Here is a 13530-nt window from a genome sequence, read left to right as displayed (position 1 = left end):
AAAGTCTAATAGAGAGCGTCTCCACATATCATTGATCATAAGGTGATCAATCTGGTTCCCGTCCCTTACGTTTGGATAGTTCCAGGTTTGTGGATATCTCGGTGTGTGAGGGTTCCTCCTATTACATGTACTATGTTATTCATAGCACAGATCTCCACCAGTCTCTTACCACAGAACTCCACCAGTCTCTTACCATTATCGTTAAGTTTCTGTTCCCAACTCCATGTTTTTCCATAACTCTTTCATTGTCGGTGTTGTCTCTTCCGACCTGGGCATTAAGTTCCCCCATGATGACAACGAGGTCCCTCCATGAGGTCTTTTCCGACTCCGCTTGTAACTGGCTGTAGGATTTGTATTTGTCCTCATCACTACTGTCATCCTTTGGTGCATAGCATTGTATTAGTGTGATGTTGATGTGCTTGCCCTTCAGTTTTGCACTCACCATTCTATTACTTATGCTTCCATTTCATCAGGCATCGATCCACACCTTTTCTGAGTATGATGGCTACTCCTTCATGGTGTAGATAGTCATCCCTCCCAGAGTAAAGGACAGTTTTTTCCAGCAATGACTCTTATCTTTCCAGATCCAGTCCATCTACTTTCACTCACTCCTAGTACATGGTGATTAAACTGTCTAATCTCAGATGTTACCGGTGGTGGTTTACCTGTCTCATACACTGTCATCCCATTCCAATGTCCTAGGTCTGATCTTGGTTTTGGTGTTCAGGTCCTCCCCTTTCTGTTGGTAACGTCCTTGTGATCATCACGATATAACACTGATAATATATACACCATATGACTTCATTGACATCTATATATTGAACACCATTTAATGGACTTTATTCTGAATATTGGTTAACTTTTACCTTTAATTTAGTTAGTATTGATGGCATATTAGCTATTCAGAATTTGGAAATAAAATTATCGATGACTCTTGTGCTCGTTTTGAATATCAACCAACAGTAACTCAATTGAATCTCTGTACATACATGTACATCAGAATTTTAGGACGAAACCGCCAATACACTTTGTTTCGGTTGGTTTGTTTTCTTCTTTTGTTGTTGTTATTTCAGATTTCTAAAAATGCTCTGATGATGTAATTACAAATGTCTAAGTTCGCTGGCACTTACATTTGGTTTTTAAAAGCGTAAATGTTTTCTAAAGAACAATGCAATAAAGGAACCTAGTAATAAATCAATAAGCTTTAAAGGCTTTTTGTCCAGTCGTGAGTGGTAAATCGGGGGTCTGTGATCAACTTCGGAGTTATATTTCTTAGCGTGACAATGAAATCTCTTAACCTTTCCCAAACAACAGTTTTAAAAAAAGCCAAGATTTCAATAAGCACCATAAATTTATTCGGTGATTTGAATAAATAATCGATTAAATCCGACCTTGATTTTCAATAGAAAAAGACAGTAAGGAATATTACGCGTATTTTTGTTGAATTAGTTAGTCCCTTTAACATGAACATCTTTATTCAGTCAAGGTCTATAAGTATGACGGTTTGTATGAAGAGCCGTTTTGGTATATTCGTTACCTCTTTGTGATATACCGGTTTCCTATCAGAATAGGTGGTATAATCTCTAATTATCTAAATTGAATCAAAGATGTCATGTTTTTGAATGTGTGATGTCAGAAATTATATTGTCATAGAAAAAGATGTGAAGTATTGTATTCCCAGCAGTGATTGATATTTAAGGGGATATCACCTAGAACTTTTTAATTACAGTATACATGGGTATTAGATATACCCAGAGTCTAAATGTACAGCATTTCAATAATAGACGGTTTCATCATTTCGTTTCAATTTGGATGATGATTTTGTTACTATTTTTTGCAAAAATGTACTTATTGCATGAAAAGAATGAAAATCAACATAAACAAATTTACTAAAATATTTCTAAATTTTATATCTTTTATTTTTACGTTAAGAATTTGTTTGTCTTTAATTCTTCGGCGGTTCTATATATAGGTTATTAGCACATTCATTACAACTGTAATGGTGGATGATGTATTGTTATATCTAATATGATCATTATGTCTTGTGTTGTTTTATTGTTGTAAATATATTCATTATTATATAGCATGTATTTCTATATTATTACATGTTGTAAAGTTCGGGTTCGTTGCCGACGTCGCGCGTGCGTCAGGCCGTTCTTAACAACGTCTGTTGACGGCCTGACCACCGTTACTTCTGCAACGACAGTACTGAACGGACAGTTGAAAAGCACGGTTGCTTTTATTTTGACCTCTTCATGTAGGTATTCAATATCCATCAACTCCCTATGTTTAATTTATATTATAACAAACAACTTATTAATTAACTTAATAAATCGTCTTTTAAAACTATACGAATGTGTTTTCTCTCACTGTGAATTATAATGAATCCGAAGTGGAAACGTACAGGTTTCCCGTTACACAACTAACAATTTTGAGTTGCAAATGGATACATTCTTTGATCCCGAGGAGCAAGTCATTGTTGTTTCGAGTATATGCGTCGGAACAGAAGAGGGGGGGGGGGCTTGTTTGGAAATTTAAACATAACCATAACCATCCCGCCCCCCCCCCCTTTTTTTTTACTTGCTTGTCGATCAAAATTTCTGATAAGTCTAGCCCCCCCCCCCCTTTCAATTTTTAATTTGCACTGTCAGGTATCACATGTATAATTTAGTGCTCAGTCATACGGTTATTCAATATGAATAAGTGACATTACCTATTACCTTAATTGTACTGATTCGAATGGTGATACTTGAGCATGTAATATTTTTGTTCTCCGAAAAATGCCTTGAATATATTTCTGTGTAAATATTTACCCTTGTTGTGGCCCAGATTGGTTAATCGAACTTTATCCTCACTTCTTGATGATTTTTCCATACAAAAATAACAAATCATTATTATTAACACCAAACGTTAAGTCTTCCATAATTCTTTGTTGATATTTACACCTTATGTCTGTAATAGCTTTCCATATAATCAAACCTGTTGGCTACGTTGACGAATTAGGTCAAGCGTTTTAACGACTCTGTGCTGTCAAATGGCGGATGGTGAAACTGATAAACATAACAAACAAATAGGGGAAAATTCAACCCGTAGAACATCTCTGCAGTTATATTAAAACTATATAACATATAAGGTTTGTTATTTATCTGAAATGTGTAATCATTGTTAGAGATTCCATGCCATATAAATCTGACGAGATTGTTTATCTTTTTGGATTTGTGCACCTTGTTTTCTTATGACTTTCGATGTATGCATTTAATTTCAAACTATTCAGGTTAATTATTGAAGTGTTATAACTTCCTTTAAAAATAGACGTGCTGTCTTTAAATTATGATAATTTTAAGAATCATTTTACGTTTCAGATGATATGATTTTTTGAAATGTCTCGAAATTAAAAATATTGTCAAATGTACAATGAGGCTGTATAAAGTTATAGTCTGTCCCAAGTTATTGCTTCGGATGCTTCCGTCACTTTTTGATGATTTTCCATTAAAATAAACATGTCTGTCAATGAGGTATAATTCAAATTGGTCAAAGGGAAAAAAAATCTAAGATTTCTTCATTGATGCATCATCTGTTTAAGCCCGGAGATCTTCACATGAACAAAAACAAACATCGTTTGAGATTCAAAATGGGAAAATCTTTAAATCTTTTATCCATTCGGATATACTGGTACCTGGATTAACTCGCATAATTTTTGAATGTTATGAAGGGTACTTTATATTGTTTGCAATGCAAAAATTCTGTAGACTTTCTATTTTTGGTTGTGTATTGAAACCTGAAGCAGTAGACATGGTAGAGGGGGCTTTTAAAACAGATGATCTAGACTTTTTTCATTCTAGTGAATGGATGAAAAGTTGGCACAGAGGTATTTATAATTATCTAGATATAGAGCTAAAAGCGATGGAAGCAGAAACTTGGGACAGAGTATACCGGTAGTTCTATGTTTAACATAACCCACCTGCGTAGGTTTAGGAGAAATTGTGTTTTAGAAAAAAACAAACTAATTACTCCGATTTTTATTCATTCAATCTTTTCCTGTTTGATTTTACTAAAATGCTGCAATCTGTAGAAATTCAAAATGTATAGAGCACGTTATGGACTATATATCTATCAGACACTCAATGGGATTGTCAGGAGAGATCATTATTAAAGAGGTAGCCTACTGTATCTTGAAAACAAACTGTATTGGTATTATTGTAAATGGATAAAAATTGTTTGAATATGTTGTTTGTTTGAATTTTTTCGTCTTCCCTTGTATGTTTGATATATTGAAGTTACGTAAAACTAAAACATAGAATTAAGTTTGGGCAGCCTGATAAACCTTAAGTTTATAAACCAATTACATAGCTATATATTATATAGCTATAGAAGGCATTGTTTGAGAAGTGTTATCATGTTCATAACAATCTGAGTATTTCATCACATATTCCAGGCGGAGGTATGGCTACAATGAATTCAGGGCATCACGGAATGAAGAGAATCTTTCGAAAAATTAGCTACTGTTTTGTTTTCCTGTCTAGAATCAATGTGAGTACAAATATTATAAAGTGTAAGGTTTTGTATGGTCACTTTGACTGAATTTACACACACAACAGAACAAGAATAATCAACTAATGTACAATATTTAAAGCCAAACCTTTCAAAATGTGAGAAGGACAACAATTTTTTAAACTTTGATTAGATACATAAGAAAAGTTTTTATTTGGGTTTATGGAAAATATTGGCTGAAGAGTAAGTCAGTTACATAATAAACAAAGTATATATAACTTAAGAACTTGAATGATTTCCACCTTACAAAAAGAACAAACAATTGCTGGTAGCATGCTTATTTTAAGTCTTGACCGGAAAATACTGGTGCTGGAAATTACCAGTGGTAAACACCAGTATTTCCTGTCCTTGTAAATACTACTAATTTTCACTACACTGGGAAATGCTAATTTAAATTCTTTATTTGTTTGACTTCTTTGAAAATCTGTGTTTAGGAAATAAGGTATAAGCAGTAAGCATAAAAAACACAAATCAATGTCTTTGTCATCTCTCTGTCAGTATTCACCTGATCATCTTTTTCCAAAAGTAGCCTACAGCATTTAGAGTACAAGTTTTTTCAACCCTATTTTTTGTATTTTACAGATTTATAATCATTCAAAGCACAAAATTAACTTAAATCCTTTTATTGTTACTGTAGCTTTTACCAGCAACAAACAATTACACTTGTTTTTTATCAAATTAACTATTGACAGTTGACTGTGCTCCTGTTTTGGGGGGAGATATTTCCTTTGAGTGGGTCTAATTGGCTTCTTTGTTGGTGTGTTGCATAGTGACACAGTCACACTTTATTTTACACAATTTTCTTGGCCCATTTTTCACATATACATGTATCAAAGAAACAAGAAAATATAACTTTTAGTTTCATGTTTTAACGAGGCCGAGTACAGAACGAGTGCGCACGCTTTCGCGCAGCGTTTCATTTGTATTGTGACGTCATCTTTTTGCTTGGTTAACGCCATGGCGTGATAGTTTCAACTGCAGATATTCAGCGAAATTTGTTGAAAATAGCTAGTTTGATGCGTAAAATTAATGTTATATTGTGGAATAAACATAAATGTCTCGAAGTATAAGCTATATCTGGGCTTGGGTCGAAAACGTGAAGAGGGTTCTGCAAGCCTAGCCCTCTGTCACGTTTTCTTAACCCACCTAAATATAGCTTAATTCATATATTTCAAGACAGTAACATGTATGTTATATTAATGACCATTATTATGTGATGTTATATATTTATTTATTACTTAAATATATCTGAATGTTCTAATAATACTTTAAAGATCACCATTTTCGCCTTTATCAAATAAAAAATAGCCGTTATCTGACAAATCTGGGAAATTGGGCATCCAAAAATCAACTTTGATAAGACCCCTGGAACAAACCAGGAGGTAAAAGGTTTTTTTTATTTCACCATTTGATGCCTTTTAGCAATAACTTTAATGTGTAGAACAGATAAAGAAATCCCTTGGGCAGAAGTTAAAAAAAAATGTAAATAATGTGCAAAATTGATACATTTCAAGCAAAATCCCATAGGGTCCTATGTTAAAAATTAACAAACTTTGAGATGACCCCATAAACAAACGATGTGGTAAATGTTTTATTTTTTTATCTTAAAATAATAGTTATATCAGTAGAAATTCATGTAAAAACATTCATTCAAAAATCTAGGGCAGAAAAAATTAGACCCGGCCTCGTTAATATGATAACTGAATAGATACACATATACCTGACTTAAGTCTTAAAACAAATAAAACTTTTTTGAATTTTGGTCGTTATAGTTTGGTGAATTGATTTCAAACTTGCTGTGTAACTTTATAATGAGAAACTATAGAAGTTTGAGTTTTATTAAGATTGCAAGATCAGCAGATGATGAAGAAATTAATTTAGGAGACATGTATTGCTTATGCAATACTGTAAGAATATATGTTAAAAACTGCATGCATAAGAAGGTGCAATATATGATAACCTTGGGCAGGGAATGCTCAGTATTTAATTTAAACAATATTTTATCATGGAAAACATAAATGGATTGGACAGCAGGCACTGCGTATATTAGTCCTCTCCATGGAGCTCAGTTTTTTATTTACAATGCGACATTGGTATTAGATTGCTGTAAAACATCAATTAAAACAACTTGTTGTTTTTTGTTGTTGTTACCATCTTTATCCCCTGTTTATTTTTTTCTCAGGGAACTCTACATGTAAGAAACCACTCCCAACAAGTGTCAGTCCACCACAGTCACAGTCCAGGGACCAAGCACACCAGTAACTTCCGTGTAGCCAGCCTCTGTTTTCTTTTCCTGAGACGATTGCATGTAAGTGTGGCAGAGTACCCCACAATAAATTTAGCTATACAAGTATCAAAAATGTAGCCACCCATAGGGTTAATGTTTTAATGGTTGTTACTATAAAATTCAATCAATTGGCATAAATTTCCTAATGTAAGAAATAAATCCAGTAAGAGTTTATAAGTTCATTAGATAGTGTAATACAAACAAATTTGAATTATTTGCTTGCTTTTCAGGAAACAATATGGAAGTCTATGTTATTCTATTTTATAGTTTAAACACAGGTTATGCCTTAAATTTATATAGATCTTAAACAGCTGTCACTATCATGTATGCCATTACTGCCAGAGTGTGCAGTCATTTGCTACATGTAGCTAATAGATATGGTAATAAGGGAGATTAATGAAAAAACTGAATGGAAGTAGCATACTGATGATATAATACAGTACCATTGTGCTCCATGATCTAGTCTCATGAAATCAATAGATCAGTATTACTTTACACTCCTTTATCTAACTAACAGAATATTCATAAAATTCATCTTTTAATTAACAATACATGTATTGATTAAGTAAGCTGGTGAACTAAGATTTTTTTCCTTTGAAATGAATGAAGACAAAATTAATTTTTGAGAATACACTTACATGTTGGTACAGGCATTGTGTCACAGTAATCTGTGATAAGTATTCAAATTTTAGATGTTAAACTTTGTCAAAAAATTCAGTGCATTTTTAAAATTCTTTGTAAAATTATTGAAATAGAGTAACAACACTTTTTAGATACTAAACTTGAAATAAAGATGACATTTTTACATATCTTGTTAAAATGTTTTTGATGTTTGATTATATGTTAAACTCTATTCATAAATTCATCCCATTGATTTTGTAGGCATTTGAAGGGAGAACTACCCAGATTTCTTCATCATTCCACACAAAACAAAGCAGCAGGAAAAGGAAAAGTCTTCCGAGTACTCCAAAGTGCACATGCTGCAACCTGAAAACAGGCTCAGCCACAAGCGATGAACAGACTAAAACCATACTGACTCACACCTTGAGGGAGCTGGTGCCTAAACTCTCCAGAATCTGTATCGGCCAGAACCCGTACAGCTCCAGCCAGATCTGGACAGCCGATAAGAAACCTCCAGGGTGGCCCTCCGAGAACGGGATCAAATGGAAGGATCCCAATAATAATCCCAAAGATTCCTTGGAAGTCTTGCAGAAAAAGATGAGTGTCCTCCTAGACATGTGCAAGACCAAAAACATTCCTGTGGAGTACCAGAGAGAAATCAAGGCCTACCTGAATGTCTGTGACGATCTCAAGTCTAATGACACACCAGACATCTCATCCCTGCAGATTCTCAGACAGCAGAGAAAGAAGTCCCATGAGCTGGCTCTGGCTTGCAGACATTTTTCCGAGATGGTGAAGTGGCATGGAGCCCCCGAGAGATCCACATTCCTTGAAAGTGAACTCATCAACCTTTGTCTGGTGTTACAGAAAGCTAATGCAGACAGGACGCTTAATGCACAGTTTGAAGAGGTCTACTTCGCTATTGCACAGGCAGAGGTAATTGAAGCAAGTCATTATGATTTGCAGATTTGATGATTACATGTATTTTTGTGTTTTTTAGGAGTTATCAGAACGCTTGTATTGTGATTACAAGTTTTAACATCTCCTGAGACATATTAATTACTTACTCTAATCCTTTTCCTTGATTAATTGAAAATAATTAACAAATAAAACCTTTCAGGAAAAAGCAAAACTTTATAACTGCCACAATAAGTAGATGCATGTACATGTACTTATGAGTTGTACATAACTTAACATACAAGTAGATAACTTTTCAATAAATAGAAAACTATTGGTCAGTTACCAGTAACTTAAGATAACAAATGAGTTAAACAACATATTAGAAAAACATTACCTTTCACGAGGGGATGTCCCTCTTGGCAGTGCTTCTGTTAACTGATGTGTACAAGGTTGATATAAGATAATACATATTTCATGTTGAAGTATGACCAGGTATAAAAATAGAGAGAATTGCCCAATTTTTCTATTTAAAAAATCATTATTACTTAACCAAAATTTACTATGTGTGTTGTACTGTTTAGAGAGATGATTCTTAACATTTTATATGAACTTAAGTATTGTACACTGGTTGGTTACTTGTGTCATACCAAAACATTTATTAAATGGTCTCCATTTTTGGAATTACTTTGTTCGTAAGCTATGATAACTTAATATACTCAGAGGTGAAGGTTAATTTGTTTAAGGGAACCCAGGAATCTCCAGGAGAATTCATGGAACAGTTCAACTCCACCACGAGGGCTCCCTTAGATGGCGGCGCCCCGATGCCACATTTCAGCATGGGTAACCGTGGCTCCCTGGAGCGAGCCTCGTTCCAGAATAACCACATGGCTGCCTCCCTTCCTCCTGTCCATTCCCAAATGAACAATTGCAGGTTTCCAAACTTAAACAGTATGGAGGTCAGATCATTTGTATGTTGAATATTTTTATTCATTTTACATTATCATACCATGTTGTTAAGTTTTTCTTTCATTATATTTTCACATACATGTACAATGTTCAATTAGGTAAATTCTTGCAATGTTTCTGTTGATTAAGTTAAAAATTTTGGCCTGATAAAGTATTGGATGGAGGGGCATATCATGACAAGCTGAAAATTGATTTCCTTCAATAATGTAAACATCAAAATTATTTCTGCTTTGGGATGAATTCACAGGATAAAACTTTTAATCTAAATAATCATCAATATATGACTTATTTGCAAATTTTTACATAAAAACAATAAATTACATCAGCAATGATACTTCAAGTATTGATCTAACCACAGATTTGCTTTATTAACAAGGCAAAAGATTGCATTGATACAGGGAAAAAATAAGATAATAAAAAAATAATGCTTTGTACATATAACTCATCACTATATACTAGTATCTGAATTGTTAAGACATGTAATTGAACAATATATAAACATAACAATTGAAATATTTGAACTCTTGAGAAGATAAATACAAGTTCATGAAGAACGGAGAATGTACAAAATGTCTGTTTGTCTGCAGGTGACCATGACAGAGACGTCAGAATTCCAAGCTCCGACAGAGATGGATTATTCCATGGAGTACATGGACTGCGACAAAAGACAAGTCACAGCCAACCGAATGATGATGCACAAGAGGATTCGTGGAAACCGGTATTCCGAGGATATGATCCTGAATTGAGCAGTTCTCATGGAATCTGAGACATTTTACAAGTGGATTAGCTAGGGTCACTAAGAAGTTTCCAATTTTCTAATCTTTTTTATCTAGTTATATGCTTAAATTAATGCTTCTATTGATATGCAGGCACATGTACTCAATTGATAAAACACCCACATTTTTACCTAGTTTAGCTTATTGTACATGTCTTTTTTTCTTGCTAATTGCACACGAATTGCCTGTATGTGTCATGTTCTTTTCGTTTTGGTTCATTAATTTTTCAATGAAACCAATATTTTCAATAAGGAGAAGTGAAACTTGAAGTTAAAGTATTTGAAATGGATACATTTATTATCATTTAGTGTGGAAATCTTCAAATATAGATTTAGTTTACGAAAATTATATTTTGTTAATTGTGAAGACTATTTTATTAGTAAGCATACTAGTATAACTAAAACAATTATCTCTATAATGTTGGAAAAATATTAAATTGTAGGATGGGAGATATTGATACTGTTTTCAATCGGTGACCATGGATAAATAATTATTTCATCTTCTAGTCTCTATATTGTTATCAGTTAGCAAATAATATTTATTCATGTTTTTGTTAAAGTATTACTCTTTTCAGTATTCTATCAAGTGCACTAAGAAAAGTGAAAAAAGTTGGTTTTTTTCTTTTTGCTTTTTAAAATAAAGAAATACATGTGTATTTGTGCATTATTTGTATGACTGTATTTCTTTTTCTAGTTGTGTAATATTGATCAGTGCATTAATACCCTTGAGCATAATGGCAACTGTTGTGTTTTGATTGAATTGTTGGATATTCTGTGATTTACTGTGCAATATTAGGGTCCCGTTATTGGCTTTTACGTGCAAAAGAGTAGTTTTATTGGACAAGTAGCCTGTAATTGTAATCTATAATCTGAAATTATCAATGAGTTTTAATCTGAAATTATCAATGAGAATTACTCATGAAGTTGTTTGATGTTTGCTTAACTTTTCTTATAGAAATAGTGAGGCCATAATGGGTTTTATTGTTTATTGATATTAATACTTTTTAAGACACAGGTGATCTTTTGATGTATTTTGTGCACAGACATTTGTATTTATTGTAAAATTTGATGTTTTTTGGCAATATGAATTATTATGATTGCATGAAGTAGTTGAATTTCAGAATAAGCCTCTGAACTATGTAAATATCTTCATTGATTGTGTATCCCATCCCCACCATTTAAATTTGTGATATTTTTTTTATTAAAAAAAGTCTATCTTTTTGAGATAGATTTTCATTTTTTATTCAAATTTGTGCTCATATATAATTTATTACATTTTGATTTGAGAAATAAAAAGAAGGTTGTGTATTAAAATGTTAAGATTTAAAAAGAATTATAATGGAATAGTAGTTGGGTAATGGATTTTTTTTCATCTACAAATGTCATTTTTCAATGATATTAAAAAAAAACATATTCTTCAAAATGAACAAAAAATTGGAGACATAATTAAGATTTTTTTTCTACAATTTTGGGGCATTTTTATTTTCTTGCTTGTTATTAAGGACATTGTGTCTATGACTGAAAACAGTGCTTTTTAAGAGAGTTCATTGTAAAAAAAAATGATATGTATTGCTTGTAAATGCTGTTGTGGATATGAAATAAGTGCTTCATATTTATCCATTGTTATTTTTTAGCCATGTTCCTTGGAGTTTTGCTTGTTATTTCCCACTGTAGATATTTGACTTGTAGGTTTTCTTTTGTAATGGAGATTAATTCCAATTATTTAAAGGAAAATCAGAAGTTTTTTAACTATAGGTCTGTTTATAGACTATTTTTTTTTTAAATGTAATATGTTAATGAACTTTAATTATAATTCCCATTATTCCAGGTAGTAATTATTTATTGTGCATTTTCATAGATATTGCTTCATGTTAAGATTGCTGTGTATATACTCATTCAATGGTCAGGTTATTTCCACCCCAATGCAATCTTCTGTTTTCCATTTTAAAGAAAAGGAGCTTTTCACTTGTACAGAGTTTGATCATCCCATTCTTAATTTATATTTTCCATGTAACAAAAGGAAGACTTAGAAATTTTTTTACTCTTATTTCAATCATGATTTGAAAAAAAGGACTAGAAAAAATTTTTCTCTTTCAAAGTTATCCTGCAGAAACTTAATCATTTCAACCAACAAGTACAGAATTTTCAATATTTTCAGCAATTGTTTCAGAGGTACTTTTAACAATTTTCTATACTCATTTATTGATTGGTGGTTAGTACAATGTAGGAGAAGATTTATGATAGATTTATGATAACAAGCTGAGTAATTTCTTTAAGACTTGTAAAAAGAAACTCAATGCAAGACTCTTTAAAAAAGAAACTTGGAAAATATGATTGTTTAACACCCACCCTCTTTTTGGTTTAATTCTGCCTCTAAGTACATGATATAAACATGTATCTGATTTCGTTTCTGCTTTATTAGATCAAATATGGTTGACAAGTAAATACTATGCTATATTTCATTTGTATTATAACTATGAAGGCAGTATACACTTTCACATATTCTGGCCGTGATATTGAATCCTTCCCCTCATATTTGACTGTGTATTTTTAATAACCCACTCATAGCTTGTTTAGTAAAGATATAACATGCACATTGTCAATATTTATAAGGGGCACACCGAATATATTGGTGTCATATATATAATAGGAGATTTTGTTTACATGTAAAACACATTCCATTTATTGAATTGCATTCTCATCCACAATATTCATAAATATATTGTAATTTTCTATACAAGTAGTTGAAGAATTAAGATATTTTTTTTCAAAAAATATAAGATACTTGGTAGGTCGTGGTGTCTATTGTTTCAATACTGCACCATGCATGAACATTTTTTTTTTTTATTAGGGGGTCCAAATGATTTCTACACAAGTTGAAGCATCAGTGAAAATGCTTTAAAAAATCTAAAACTAAAGTGACAAACATAGATACACACAAAATTTTAATGATAAGTTATAACACTAAGAATAATTAAAGTAAAATAGCGAATATTGTGGTGGACATTAATTTTAAGGTTTTGAAATTACAGACATTTGAATGTGTACCTTTTTTAATACAGAAAAGTTTTATAGTACAGAGTTATTAACATACAAGAGGGTTTTTGTACAAAAATATATTTACTGTGATGTTCCACTGATTTCTAATGTTACCCCATCACAACCTATTGAATCCACACAGTCCTCTGATAGACATTGTTCCTGTGCTGTCTGTGTTTAAATTGTTTTAATAAAAATATAGAAAAATGTGTTTGTGTCTTCTGTTTACATGCAATTCATTGTTCTTTTTATAATGAATGTAACCATATATTAATGAACATGTTGAAGGATGGCATGAATTAAGATGTGTAGCAGATAGGTCAGGCTCGTCAGGTCCATTCTGAATTTTTTTTAGCCAGGATAAAATTATAATTGAATTTTTAAATATAAA

At 32.2% G+C, this 13530-nt stretch overlaps 1 protein-coding gene across 2 annotated transcripts; it reads left to right on the top strand.

Annotated features, from left to right (window-relative positions):
• The first annotated feature begins 2973 nt into the window (after window positions 1–2973).
• On the top strand, window positions 2974–13348 carry LOC105338469 (uncharacterized). Of its 2 annotated transcripts, none has more exons than XM_034448240.2 (6): window positions 2974–3133; window positions 4436–4530; window positions 6734–6859; window positions 7721–8395; window positions 9103–9315; window positions 9913–13348. In XM_034448240.2, exons 2-6 carry the CDS (start codon window positions 4444–4446, stop codon window positions 10069–10071), a joined length of 1260 nt encoding a protein of 419 aa, XP_034304131.1. In that variant the 5' UTR covers window positions 2974–3133; window positions 4436–4443; the 3' UTR covers window positions 10072–13348. The 2 variants fall into 2 exon arrangements, with proteins under 2 accessions (XP_034304131.1, XP_034304130.1); XM_034448239.2 differs by having other exon boundaries at window positions 9103–9327.
• Window positions 13349–13530: the final 182 nt, after the last annotated feature.

The sequence above is a fragment of the Magallana gigas genome, chromosome 2, assembly GCF_963853765.1.
Source record: "Magallana gigas chromosome 2, xbMagGiga1.1, whole genome shotgun sequence".
In the NCBI taxonomy this organism is placed as follows: domain Eukaryota; kingdom Metazoa; phylum Mollusca; class Bivalvia; order Ostreida; family Ostreidae; genus Magallana; species Magallana gigas.
Note: the sequence above shows the minus strand (reverse complement) of the source record. Positions and strands in the feature narration are given on the sequence as shown.

Bases quoted from the DNA above. Each gene is read 5' to 3' on its own strand.
- LOC105338469 (XM_034448239.2), top strand. From the start codon at position 4,444: ATGGCTACAATGAATTCAGGGCATCACGGAATGAAGAGAATCTTTCGA. The intron at 4,531-6,733 runs GTGAGTACAAAT...TTTTTTTCTCAG, and splicing joins TTTTCCTGTCTAGAATCAAT to GGAACTCTACATGTAAGAAA. The intron at 8,396-9,102 runs GTAATTGAAGCA...AATTTGTTTAAG, and splicing joins TCGCTATTGCACAGGCAGAG to GGAACCCAGGAATCTCCAGG.